Below are 14385 nucleotides of genomic sequence, written 5' to 3'. Positions count from 1 at the left end.
TCGAGTCGAGGCCGGCTTACGGAGCGCCGTCCATCATCACAGCACAAAGCGCTGCAGTTTCAGAGATCGTCTAAGTATTGCAACAATTACGGTATGAGAGGAAATTGAAAAGATGGGACACAGAGCCATGTAAATAATCTGTTCCAATAGCCCAGAGACTTCTCCCTGGTCTCTTTCATTAGGTCCTACAGCCTGAAGATCAAAGCCCAATCAGGCTGATGTTCCTCAGGAGAGAAGACTTCATGCACAGATGCTGCTGTCCTGATTACACTTTATGGGCCATGACTGGATCCAGTTTGGAGGCGACAGTGACGGGACAGATTCTTGGGACACACAAACTCAGCACAGCTCAATCCAAATGCTTTATTAAACATCTTAAAAGCATTTCCTCTCATTCATCACCATTTGCGGTCATCGGCAGAGTAAACACCGAGCTATTCCAGGCAGCTTTGCTATTTCATTTGATTCCGCTGTTGCTCATAGTTTGGGCTTTGCATACTCCCTTCCCGACCACTTCAAAGGCGGCTCCCTTGTAGGTCGCGACGCAGAGGTCGTCGGTGCGCAGCTCAGGCTGAACCTGCTCCCACACTTTCTTTTTAGGGTTCAGCTCCTTGTCTGGTTCACCTGAAACGGAGGAAAACAAAGTCTGAACCCAAGTTCTCCTGAAGCAAACAGCTGGTTCCTGCTACCAGAACTTTTTTCCCCTCCTTGTATAACCTGCAGAGAACACAACTTCAATACACTTAGTTTGACTTTCCGTCATGTTCCATTTGAGCCTCGGCCTCATAAAACGCCTGTTTGTTCTCAGCGGTAATCCAAACCATGGAAACCCAACGGAGAGGTGAAGTTCTCATCCCACCATTCTGATCTTCTTTAGCATCTGTCAAAACTCATGTAACCGTGTTTCATTTCTGGAGGCTGGCTTGCAGCTAATCAAATCAGAAGCTTGAAAGAGTTTCTAATTGGGAACTTGTGTTGATGTTTGGGTTCCAGCAGACATCCTCAGCCGTTTCAGGCAGAAAAAGTGAGCTGCAACCGCTCACCTTTTGGGAAATGTGAGTAATTATAGACGGTGTGTTGACACTGCAGGGTTTATTGGGGGAAAAGAAAGTAAACAGGAGGTGAGCAAAAACCCTCCATGTATTTTTGCTGTTTTTACAAGAGTCATGGAGGGATCCAAATAGTTGAACATGTTGGCCTAAATATGTTGTAATTTTCCTATTGACTAAAAAAATTGCAGCTTAAACAACATGGCAACGTCGCTGTGTGTTCTAACTGAGTCTGCAGTCACATCCAGAGACTGTTACAGTTATTATATGAGAACATGACTAAAGAAGGATTTTAAATCATTCACATGAGAATGATTCCCCTAAATTAATTTGTCCATAAGTAAAGCGCAAATTTAAATGCTGTTTTGTAAACTTGAGGTTGGCTAAACATCTACGTTGAAGTTTCCTCTGTACACTTAAGAATTTTTCGAGTAGTTAGATATTTATATTCATGCTCTTATTTTGAAGTCTGTTTATGCAGCACTTCCGTTTCCTCTCCTGTCCTCCTCTCTTTTCTTCCAAGAAATTTTATTGAGCAAGTGGTGTGTAAACAACAAACTAAAGAATGAGGGATGCAGAGAATTCAACACTTACATGAACAAACAGCCAGGAGTGTTAATTAAACAAAAACATGGAGAAATCTAGAAAAAATCACACATGAAGTTTTTTGAGAGCCTTTTGTCACCTTCACCTCGTTACTTTCGGAGGGTATAAACACGGCTAAAATAACGCTTTATCTAAATTCCATTCTGGTGTTGTGCTTTAGCATTAGCTTTCCTTAATTACAACAAAATCAAAGCAGTCTAGAATTTTCTTTCAATAAATGCCATGTTTTTGTTGCTCTTTAGCATTAGCTTTCGCTAAATGTCATGTTGGTGGAGTGCTTTGGCGATAGCAGAACTACTTTTTATGATTAGGGCTTTAGGGTGAGTGCAACAAGCTCTTTGGCTAACGGTGCCCACTACTGGTTTTCATCTTAATAAACCAGACTGATGACATCTGGCTGCTCTTTCTGCAAACTCACAGGGCTGAAGTCCAAAGATCTCTGTTTTCTTAGAGCAACTACAAGTGATGCTTCCTCATGTGTTTAGTATCAGCTGAAGAGAAGAACAGCCTGAAAGGAAGCAGTTGGAAACGCAGGGATCACAACTTCCTGGTTTCATCCTGAAAACAAAGCTTGCTCCTTCTCTTAGAAAGCTTCTATCCTGCAACTTCAGCTGTATCCCTGCTCCAACACCTGAATTAAATGGAGGAATTCCTTCATCATTCCATCGCTGTTAATTGAATTCAGGTGTGCTGGAGATGGGACGCACCTAAAAGCTGCAGGATGGAGGGCATGGACACCTGTTGTCGTCTTTGCAGGTTGCTTTAATAGACAGGAAGTCAACGGGACGTGGTTTCCTTTCAAAACTCGTTCACTTGGATCAAACCTAAGAAATAATTAGGACGCTCATTTCCTCAGCAAACTGCAACAAGACGGTCAGGTTACAGTCTGATTGGCCGTTAAGCCCACCAGTCACAGTTCATTTAAACAGCAGCAAACAGAACCCTGAGATGGGTTTAGAGACCCGTTCTGTGGCGTCTTCAAGCGTTCAAACTCATGATGTCATTTCTGCCAACTGAAAGCTTTAATGGCACCCCTCATTTCCTAAGGATAGGAAGTATTTGTGGACACTGAGGAAGGCTTGATGACCCATAGATTCCCATTCTTCTGGACGGACACACACCTGGAAAGCCTTGGACACTGACTCTGTCCCCGGGGACGGATCCGCTCGGAGGGTCCAGGATCTCCACTTTGTCTGGCGAGCTGGCACACATGACCATGGCCTGGGACACCACGCCTCTCATCTTGGCCGGTTTGAGGTTACACAACAGCACCGCCATCCGGTTCTGCATCTGCAGAGGAAACCGAGACAGAAAGTGAAATCTGGAACCCAGTTCTTTGGTTCTGTCCGCGCCCCGTTTCAGGAGAAACAAACAGGAACTTATCAAACATTCCCAAAATGTCCTTCATTGAGGCAGAGACAAAACATTTCATAAAATAATGTTATTTTTTCAGATATTACAACATAAATCTGAAAACACTGATGTGTTTTCCTCTGTGGACAATTTTGGCTGCATAAACACACCAGATATTCTAAACTGAGCAGTAATGGTTGAAAATTCCCCAAACACTCCTCCCAATATCATCCAGTCCAAGTCCTGGGATCCAGACTTACGCCAATAATTTAATTATGGTCAGCAGAACAGACATAAAACCAGTGATGTATCACCTCCTGTCTCTGACTGCTGGTAGCTGGACAGATTGACGGTAATAAGCTGTTTATCTAAATCTGTCCACCAGGATGTCAAACAGGAATTTCGCTGCAGATTTACCGACTGATCCGCAGACCATCCGGACAGAAACAGTCTGCTGCGTCTCTGCAGCAACACAGAAAAATATTATTATATATTATAATTAAGAAACAGAGAAGATTGCATCCTGAAGTAGTTTTGGCAACAAAAATACTGTTAAATGAACCAAAAAGTATCCAGAGACAAGAACTGTCCAATAATAGGAACTTTTATTGGGAAACAAACTATTATCATTAATTTTGATTAATTCATTACATAGATTTTAACACATAAAAAATGTAATGAATTAATCAAAATTAATTAGTATTTTTTAATAAAAATATTGTGATGAACGACAAAGCCGGATAGTTAAATAAGTTCCAACGTGTCCATCGGATCGGGAACGCCGTCTTTCACCGTGTGGTCCCTCTGTGACGGCTGTTTTCAGAGAGAACTGCACCAGCGTTCGCTCCAGGGATTAAAGCTTCACCACTTGCTTGGTGCGACTCTAAAAGCTGATTTACAGTCCCACTTTCAGAGGTTTGTATCAAAGATCCACTGAGGAAGAAGTTAGCGCTTATATTTGTGAACAAAGAATATTGTGTGGCTTGTGACTTTTATCTCACACACACTCGCTCAATAACTGTTCTGACACACACTTGGCTCAGGCAACTTGATCTATAAATAATGTCTTCCAGTAACATAATTACCTCATATTTTCACATTTCCTGTCAACATTATTTCAACACAAAGACCCGGCTGGTCAGCTGTCCTCGTGCCTCTGAATTAATGCTATGTTATTGCATTCTAGGCAGTAAAATATTTTTATTTTATTATTTGAAAAAGTAGTTAAATTGATTTGTTTATTTGGATTTTTATTGTATTTGTAATATTGTATAAAATAAGATAAAGTGGTTAAATAAAAAATGTGTCAATTTGTGTCAGAATATTTAACAGATTAATCGATTATTAAAATAATTTTTACTTGCAGCCCTAGGCTTTATATTTATCATTGGACGGAATCATAATTATTTCTGTACGTTTTGTATTCAGGTTCATCCCAGGAGATGACCAACAGATTTATCTCTGAATGTCTGATTTGTCAAAGTTTAGTGGTTTAATAAACTGCATAAAATGTTCAGGCACCTGCTAGAAGTTCAGAAATTATAGATGTGTACATGCAGAGCCAAATTTAATTTATTTTAGACCAACACAAATGTTATAAAGGACACTTTAGTACTTCAGAATTATTAAATTACTTCAATTCTTTAATAGTTTCAAGTCCATAAACTTATCTGTTCAAAGCAGTTTGGGTTCAATCCTCCGAATAATTTGGAGTTATGATAATGAATATTTAATAACTGTTATTAAAGCGTTTGTGTTTAACGAGGATCAGGCAGTCGGTTCAGCCTGCGTACCTGTTCCAGAGGGATGTGCTTGACCAGTCCACTGACCACGGTCCGGGGCGCCGCCTCGCCCACATCCACCTGCTCCACATACAGGCTGTCGGCATCCGGATGCTTCTCAGCTGTGATTATACATCCAACACGCAGGTCCAGACGGGACACGTCCACCTTGGCGTCCTCCTGGCTCGGAGCCGCTGCCTTCTTCTCTGCTTTCTCACCTCCTGAAAGCAGAAAAACTCCAGTAAAAACCATGAAACCAGGCGGTTTGGAGGAAGGTCAGGTTGGCCTGAATGTGGCAAAAGACGAGCAGCTGGGGCTGATTTCATGCTCTATAATTGTGCATATCAATACAAATATTTGTTTAAAAAGATGAATGGGTCCCAAACTGATACTGGCCTTATACATATCACAGAAATTAAAAACCACTTGAAACAATGCAGGACATTTTTGTTGGAATCTGATTAAATTTCCTCCCAGAACTGGAACCAGACCGGATTGATGAATGGCCGGAGGAAGGCCTTGTGTTAACCTCAGCGGTTCCTTTTCCAGGACGATAATCAGAACAACGTCTCCACCTGAACACAGCCGGGGGAGAGAAGGTCTTCCAGCACAAATCACACTGAAGTCTGGAGGCTGGGATCTTCAGGATGGTAAAGACGTCAGAAATGTTCAGAATGAGACGCAGCAAACAAAACTGAATAACACAAACAAAACCAAACATCACTGACTGAACGCCGGGACTTTCCCCAATTTATGTTTCCACTGATCCCAGTCCTTTTTAACTCAGATATAATGTTTAAACAAAATAGACTCAGTGTGAATTCATGATTGATATATGGATAGTTGTTAAACACGAGGGAGGAAGGGAGGGATGAACGAATGAATGGACGGAGCCTGTAACAATCTGTTGCCTGATCATAAATCTGAACATTAATAAATAAACGAAACTTTTTTGCTCTTAGCTTCTCTGATCTTAGAATCTCTGGATGTTTTGTTTTCCTTCCTGGAGTCAAACAGAGGAAATAAAACCAACAGCAGCTGAGACCATTAGTCATTTCAGCCATAATCAATCATCTCCACTGATCAAAACCCAACAATCTCCTCCACTTTCCTCCACCAACCTTTTTTCTCCTGCTTCTTCTTCTTGGGTTCGTCTTTGGGTTGGGGGTTCTGGGCAGCAGCGGGCGGGGAACCAGAGGGTGGAGCAGCAGACGGTTTGGGAGGAGCGGGCTTCGAACCCACATCAGCACTGGCGTCACCTGTCGACATGGCAACGTCCCGCACTGCAGGGAGAACAACAGCAGAGACTGTTCAGACAATCTGGTTCAGTCAGTCCAGTCCGGTTCAGACAATCCGGTCCAGTCAGTCCAGTCCGGTTCAGACAATCTGGTCCAGTCAGTTCAGTCCGGTTCAGACAATCCGGTCCAGTCAGTCCAGTCCGGTGCAGAGACGGCTGCACCACCCGGACCAGCTAAATGACCCAGAGCGGTTTTATTTACTCAGGCAGTGGGAGGACGGCTGCCTGAAGCAAACACTCTAAATGACAGCGTGTCGCCGCTGATGGAGCGGAGGGCAGCGAAGACGGAAAACAACGAGCGGCGGCCGGCGCTCAGCCTTCCAGGAGAAATGACCCGTCATTTGGGGCGCCTCATGTTTGAACTACCACAACATGCAGAGCCGGAGTCGGACAAACATCGGTCTGCAAGAACGCCTCCGTCGCCACGATGCGTTCAATTACCTTAATTCTATGTTAAGATCTGAACTATCCGGTTCACTAGAACTGCAGGCAGAAGCTTCAGGTCTCCTGTGTTTTGCTGACAGTTAATAGAAACTTATTTCTTGGCAAAAACAAAAAAGAGGAACTACTCAACTTTTGTGACTCTTTGATGCACTGGAGTCAAGCCAGAAACCCACTGATAGTCGACATAGGAACAAACACTGAACACTGGTGGTTTGCGGTTTATTCCTTTTAGTTTGAGGAAATTATAGATTTAAGACTTTAAAAGAACTGAAGTGATGCAAACTTTGAGCTGAGTTGGTGACATAAGTTTGAATCTTCAGGGTGTGGCGCTAGCCAAATCACAACCTGTGATTTCATGTGTTTTCATGAGCACTCCTTGTAAAATTTTATTGTAAGCTGTGCATATTACTTAGTTGCTAAACAATACTTTTTCTTAAATTGACCCATAATATTACCAGATTTGGGTTAACTTCAGTCATAAAACATAAACTATCAGAGCTTTTCCTTCAAACAGTTCACACTCAACAGTTGAAGTTTGGATGTGAGATTTTGGGATGCAGGGGCGCCGCAGCACCCCCTGGTGGATGTCAAGACATGTGCATCTAAAAGGAGCTTAAAGTAAAAGAAATACACCAAAGTTCCCCTGTTGGTGTGAATATTTCAAAGATAACTTCATGATGAACTTGTTTTGTGATCCATTCTTAAAACAGCAAAGACTCTATGGAGTTGGTAAAACAAGTGGGAGGAGGAAACATCAGAATTACAGAAATTCTGCATTTTTAAAACATGATTGTAATTTTATAGAAAGAGCATTAATTAATCTATCTTCCCAGATGACATGAGCTAATGCAATCTGTTTAAATATTAGCATCACATCGAGGCCTTGCTCTCAACTGGGGAGAAAAAGTGTCTAGTACTTTTCTTAGTATTGCATCGAGTTTGAAATTTTAACAAGGCGCTACTTGACTCTAGATTTAAAGTTATGGAACAAAGTCGGACTTCTCTGTGAACTGAAACCCTGTTTGATCACAAGAGGATTTACTGAAGCAACCGATGGATAATTTCCCTGCAGGGCATTGAAGTCGGGTTATAAAGTTAGTCTTTTAATCTTTAAACCAGATCAGAGGAGCCCTGACAGTATTTATCTATGTGTGATTGAGCTAAGCAATCAAGCATGGTCCCGATTGGAAGAACGTTGTGTCCAGTGTGTTGGAACACATTCCTGAAGATTTCCAATTTTACCCAATTAAACAACTTATTTCTTCCAGACCGATTTCATTCCCGCAAATCCTTCATGGAAAAGGTCGACCCATGTTAGATGCACAACTACCGGCGGACATGTTGTCCTCATCAGTCCGAGTCAACATACCTCCTCTCCTTTTTTCTCTCTCCAGCAGCTGTTTCTTCAGCCCCTCGATGTCGTTCTTCAGCTTGGCGTTCTCCGCCGTCAGTCTCTTCTCCTCTCTCACGCTGGCCTGGACCGCTGGAACAAAAACAACCTTAAATATATAAATTACGTAGAAGGGTTTGGATGTTAAAATAAAAGTTGCTCACCTTTCAATTCAACCTTTTTCATCAAATAATAGACGTAGAGAACGTCCATTTTCAATCAAAAGCTGGAACCTTTCTTTCTAGACAAATCTGCACTATGACTCTAAATTTAAATAAAATGATCATTTTGCACACATTGAGTATGTTGTGATGCTTTCATTTAAATTAAAATGAGAGTGAAATCATATTTCCGGATCTGAATCAGAGCCCACCGCTCCCTTAGAGTGATGTGAAAAAGCATTAACCAAAAACTCCACAAGCAAACAGAAAGTCAGTTTTTAAATGAAAGTGTTTAACCTGCATGTGTCTTTGTGAAAAAGTGGATAAAAACAGCCTGCATGGCAGCGATTCAAGATGAAACCACTGCTGAGAAAGAAGAACATTACGGCTCGTCTCAGTTTTCCCAGAACATCTTGATGATCTCCAGGACCTTTGAGAAAAATAGTCTCTGGACTGTCGGGAAAAAAGTTTAAGTCTTTGAAGGTGCGTCTCCCGTTACATCTGGTGTAAAAGTAACACCGTATTTTAGAAAAGGAACGTCAAACCAGCAGTGAAACACGGGGGTGGCAGAGTGATGACCTCCAATCCTCTAATGACAACAATTCTGCAAAAAAAACGAGTGGCCAACTTCAAATTAGAAATGAACCAAAACTGAAATTTATGACGACGACCAACGTCAATTTGCTCAAGTAAGTATTTTTTGTGTTTTTAAAAAAAAGAAAATTTGTTTGTCTTTTTGGCTTTATGAAGGTAAAGTTTGTTCATGTCTGTTTAAGGCGCTGCGCTGTGTGTACAGTCTGTAGTCACATGACTTCACCCTATGCAGCCTGTAAGAAGTGAAAGAGACGGTGAGGCTGAGAGAAATGAAAAACTTTCAAATGTTGAAGCGCCGGTCGAGGAGGAAAAGGAGGAAGAGGAGACGCTCATTCCCAAAAAAATGGGTTATCAATCATTTGGAAACATTTTTGGTTCAACAAGGACGCTGAAAATATTTTATACTGTTCAGTTGTGCTTATTTGTTCCGTAACGCTGAACCACTTTTTCTTAAAAGTACACATTTAAGAAAATGTGTACTTTTCTTAAATGAAGAAATTTACACATTTTCTTCATTTATTTATAGACATTGCAGTTTTAAAATCCTTTAAAGTAGAAATAAAACAATTGTGAAAAACCAGCCCTGTGAGGCTTTATGCTGGTGGAAATCAGCATTTTTTGCATCTCTCCTACTAAAAGGTTCATGAAATGCTGCACATTGTCTCTGTATAAATAAGTAAATAAACAGAATAAACAGTGTGAAGGTGAGCTGCTCAAAACATCACAACATTTCATCCAGTAGGTCAACATTCCTCCAAAGCTGGAAAGATTCAAAGCCAGTTATCACAAACACTTTACTGCAGGTGTTGTTGCCAAGAGTTACCCAACCAGTTACTGGGTTTAGGGTGCAAAGTCTTAAAAAGTCTGAAATTCATGTATATAAAGTAAAGGCCTTTAAAATGTCTTAAATTCATTTAAATATTGAATCACAGGTCTTAAAGTTTGTTTTGGCAGGACTATTTAATTGTATATTTTCTGGGGGTTTTCACTACGTTCTGTGACCCACTGCTAACATACTCTTGTTAGCTAGCTAGCTTTGTTTGCTAAACAAACTTTAAAATATTTCTTTGGAGATACAGGTCTTAAATTCCATCCATAATGGTCTTTAAAAGTCTTAAGTCCTGTTTTCACACAGGATCATGAAGGTTTGGATTTTTTGTTGCGTAATAATAAAGACATTCTATGTTTCTTTGTGTTGTCTTTGACTAATATATAAATCAGTTTGATGTTCTGAAACACAGAAGTGGAACAAACATGCAGATAATAGGAAAGCGTGACGGGTGCAAACAGAGTTTCACACCATCACTGTGTTTGCTAACGTGAGGATGAGCTTCTTACAGGCCTTCTCCTTCAGCAGCTGGACCTGCTGCTTCAGGAACTCGATGATCTGGTCGGCCTCAGCCGCTCGCTGCTCCAGCCTCATCAGCGGATTGGGAGTCGACATCTTGATCAGGGAGCGAGCGACAAACCTGGAAGGAAACAGAAACAACAAACAGCCGTGTTTATGAAACAAGACGAAATCTGCAGACCAGAGAGCTGAACGCGCTTCAAGAACAAAAAACAAAAACAAAATAAAGTGTTTTGAATTGTAGTAAACAGCGGTGAACAGTGAGGTTAGAGTCGCAGGGTGAACTTTAGTGACTTCTGTTTGTACACTTTAGTGTTTGTACACTTCAGTGTACAAACAGAAGCGGAAGATGAACATTTGAGCTCCAAAGCTGACATTTTAGAAGCGCTTCACCACAGAATCACCACAGAGTTACGTCTGCTGAGTTCAGGCAGTCTCAACAAAAACGGATGCTGTAGTCTCCTGTTACTGGTCAGACTCACAGGCCGGCTGCAGGACACATATCATAACTGAAATATGGAACATGAAGCAGAGGAATTTATTTGTGTAATTAGAGCTGTCAGCTATTAAGACAAATGGTGAATGCAATAATATTGGTGAATTTTGCCACAAGGAGATGATGTGTGATAAAAAAAAAAAAAAAACAGTAATTAGAGCTGTGTGACAGATTATAAATAAAATCCAATTTACAATTTTAATAATTTTTTTTCTCACTTTCTTTTCTAAAAAAGAAATTACAAATGACAGAAAATATTGAGAAACATTTTTAATCACAGTCAGACTTAAAGCTAGTTGAGACGTAGCTGGATATCTGGGAAATTAATACATTTTTATGCGTTTTGGCCTTTAATCCACACAAAAACTCCACTAAATATCATTCAAATGATTATATATAAAACCTCAGACCAAAGTGGATATTTGGGAAAAAGAAGATGTAGGGTCCTGCGCATAAATAATGCACCAATATATCAACATAGTTGCTCTCTGGGATGTTGGAAGCAGCAGAAATGTTTCTGGATGTTTTCCCAGATCTGAGTCTCTCAGGTTTGCACATATTTCCTTTAATTCATGCTTCGTGTTTCTGTCAACTACTGGATCTGATATAGACAGGTGTGTGTGTGCGCGCAGGGTTTTATTTTGAATATTTAAAATATCTTTCAGTTCCAGTCTTAAGTGTTCTTTACAAAATTTAAGTTTATTGGTCTTTGAGAGTGTGAATTTGCCATGTTATGCCAAATATCAATATATTATTTGAAAAACGTCTCAAAACAACAATTTATCATCCAGCAGAATATGTTATGGTGAAAAGCCTGAGCTCCATTTAAGCTGCAGAAACATTTCCAGGATGATCAGTGGAAACTCCAGTCTGAGCTTCATCTCAAAGGGTATGAATACTTACATAAACTTTATTTATTGGCTTTCTATTTTTAAAAAAAATTGTAAAACACTCAAAAACTTAAATCCACATCATCCTGATTTGTGAATAAATTCCCAAGGAAAGAGATTAATTTAATACCATTTGTAATAAAGCTGGAATAAAATGTGTGAAAAGTGAAGCAATGTGAAAGCTTTATAGATGCACTGAGTATGTAAAATAAAGTTCTGGAGAAATGAGTGGAATAATGACAAATTTAATTAAAAATGTGTTAATTCAAAGCTGCAGATCAGTTTGACTTTGGGAAATAGAAATGAATAGACTTCGAGTCGGGGCGGAAGAAGTTTTTCCAATGCTGCAGCGTGGAGCAGAAAACGTCTCATATATTACAGGAAAAACAAAAGCTGGCTGGAGATGAAAACTGAGGAAATTAAAAACACAGAAGGGCTGGAGTTGATCAGATCAGGGATCAAAGCAGAAACTGATCTGAATTAAACAGCTCCAGTGGTGAAGACATCATAAAAAAAAGAACGAGTGAACCTCTGAGCAATAAACTGTGTATTAGGCGTTATTAGTTGTTACTGCGCAGCTAAAAATCGGCCCACACAGACGGTTCAGATTAAACATGTAAAACTGCCACATTTATTTAGTGTTTTTTTGCCAGGATGTGGAAGTGTTTCCAGATTTACGGTTCACTTCCTGAGAAGAAACAGTCAGTAGGAATGCACCAAACAACCTGTCTTCCAGGCAAAATGGAGACAGAGAGCCAGCGCCACCTACAGGTTTCAGGAGGCTCCGCACGTAATCAGTTAGAAGAAGCCAAGAGTCAGACTGACCTGGACACAGGAGATAAACCCGGCTGTCCTTTAATACCCGACACTTTTAAAACATTTGGACGTTATGTCATTGTCAGTATAGATAGATCGATAGCATTTATTGTCATTGAACAGGATTCAACGAAATTTCTATTGCAACTCCCGTGCAAAAAGTCAAATATATACAATAAGTAAAATAAACAAACACACAATAATAATAATAACAATATATACAACTAAAATTAACTAAAGGCACTCAACCACACCAAAGAAGTAGCAGCAGAGGCACAAACTGATGTAATGAGTTCAGGTCATTACGACTTCCAGTTTCTGTCTGCAAAATCTAAACTCAAACTATAACTTCATAACTAGAAATAATCAGTATGCATGTTTTATATGTGTCCCTGCTCTGTCACAGCTTAATTAGCTCATCAATATTTAACCAGAAGAACATCTAAACTGGGGCTGCATAATATATCGCTAATCTATTGCAATCGCAAGATCCATACGGCCAATATTCACATAGCAAAGGACTGTTTGGAGTGCAATAATTGTTGGTTAATATATGTTAAGGATTCTTAAGTTGTGTTTTTCATGCTAAATGTAATATTTAACCAGTTAAATGAAATGACATCAGACTTATGAAACCTTATTAGGTCATTCAAAGACACTTTACAATAGAGGTGGTCCGATACAATATTGATATCGGAAATCGGTCCAATATCAGTCAAACAAGTATCAGAATATATCGATCTGCATGTGAAATCTCCGATATAAGCACACTGACAGAAGCACTCCGCTCCAGTATTTAGTCTGCTCCATGATTTCTATCCTGCAGCAGACCCATCGGTTGATATTATTAAATGGGTCAGTTGTTCTCATACCTATTGTGGTTGACTGTTGTTCTCTGAGTAATATCACTTGATCAAGTCTGTTCTAACATTTCACACTACAAAATAAGTAATAAAAGTATGATTCGTGCTGATATGATATTGTGTCAGTATCGGACAATACTCAAAGCTGCAATATCGGTATATGTTTAAAGGGAAAAGTTGTATAGAGACACGTTTACTTTAGGATGGCAAACTACTGGACTGTAGTCGCATCAATCTATCAGAGGAAGTCTGACAGAACCGAGGCTGATGCCGGTGCCACAGTGAAGTGTCTTACCCAGGGACACGATGACAGATGGACGTGATGGGGACTGGAACCGGCAAAAAGGGACTACTTTCTCCATAGGAACAATCACCGAGTTCATTTCACGGCCACAAACGCTCACACCAAACACAAATGTCAATGCCAAAAATGTCAAAGGTTACAAAGAGAATTACAGGTTAGAAACAGCAAACCAAAGAAGAAAGAAGAAAACAGGCATAAATCGCACCTGATACTGTCATTGCAATGTTTGCCAATATTATCGCCATTAATCTATTGTCATTTATGGCCACTTTACATAAAACATGTAGACAGTTATGAATCATTTGTAATTTCTAAAGGTATTCCATGAAACTGAAAGTAATGTGTCACTGATTGGTATTTTAGCACAAACTAATCATGTCTATGTTTAAGTTATACTATCACTTCTTACTCCTATTATAACGGTATTTTGTTTATTACATGAATTAACTTGGAACATTTCCTTAGCAGGCTAAAATTGTGAACTTCACTCAATGTTGCGTCAGTTAAATCAGCTTATTTCACTTTAAACAATATTTAGAACTGATAGTAATTAGCTGAACGTTACAAAAGGCTTATCATACACTACAGTAATTAGTGTCGTAACCAAGACACAATAAAAACAAAACACAAAACTTACATGTACCACTGCAGTCCCAGCACGTTTTAAGGACAGCAGGAGCTGCACAGTTAGCCTCTTACTGATTTACTAGCAGGCATGTCGGAGGAAGCTCCGGAAAACTCTGTTAGGTCCCCAGCGTGTGTAGATCTCCACACTATCCGGATAAGAAGGAATTTCCACAGTGAGGCGTTTCCTGCGGACATCCGGATGCTGTGAAAATCGATGAGTGCTGCTTGACTGAAGGAGGCAGCGGAAGTTGCCTGTTTTTCTTTTGTGCTTAAAATGAAATCACATCAGTTAAATAAAATTAAAAAAACATGTTATGGTGACACTAATTTATTTCATTCACAACTTTCTGCGGATTTTCTTTTGTA

The 14385-nt window shown here is 40.0% G+C and overlaps 1 protein-coding gene across 1 annotated transcript; it reads right to left on the bottom strand.

Moving 5' to 3' along the window:
- Positions 1 to 349: 349 nt before the first annotated feature.
- On the bottom strand, positions 350 to 14129 carry aimp1 (aminoacyl tRNA synthetase complex interacting multifunctional protein 1). Its single transcript, XM_005797625.3, has 7 exons — positions 14030 to 14129; positions 10014 to 10144; positions 7900 to 8013; positions 5911 to 6072; positions 4802 to 5010; positions 2777 to 2945; positions 350 to 624 (listed from the first exon to the last, which is right to left on the bottom strand). Coding segments are annotated over exons 1-7 (954 nt in total). The 5' UTR covers positions 14032 to 14129; the 3' UTR covers positions 350 to 457.
- Positions 14130 to 14385: the final 256 nt, after the last annotated feature.

This window comes from Xiphophorus maculatus, chromosome 5 (genome assembly GCF_002775205.1).
Source record: "Xiphophorus maculatus strain JP 163 A chromosome 5, X_maculatus-5.0-male, whole genome shotgun sequence".
Classification (NCBI taxonomy): Eukaryota; Metazoa; Chordata; class Actinopteri; order Cyprinodontiformes; family Poeciliidae; genus Xiphophorus; species Xiphophorus maculatus.
Note: the sequence above shows the minus strand (reverse complement) of the source record. Positions and strands in the feature narration are given on the sequence as shown.

Excerpts from the sequence above, each read along its gene's own strand:
- aimp1 (XM_005797625.3), bottom strand. Across the intron at positions 8,014-10,013 it reads GCTGCTGAAGGAGAAGGCCT|CGGTCCAGGCCAGCGTGAGA; the intron begins GTAAGAAGCTCA and ends TTTTTGTTCCAG. Across the intron at positions 6,073-7,899 it reads GAGAGAAAAAAGGAGAGGAG|TGCGGGACGTTGCCATGTCG; the intron begins GTATGTTGACTC and ends TTCTCCCTGCAG.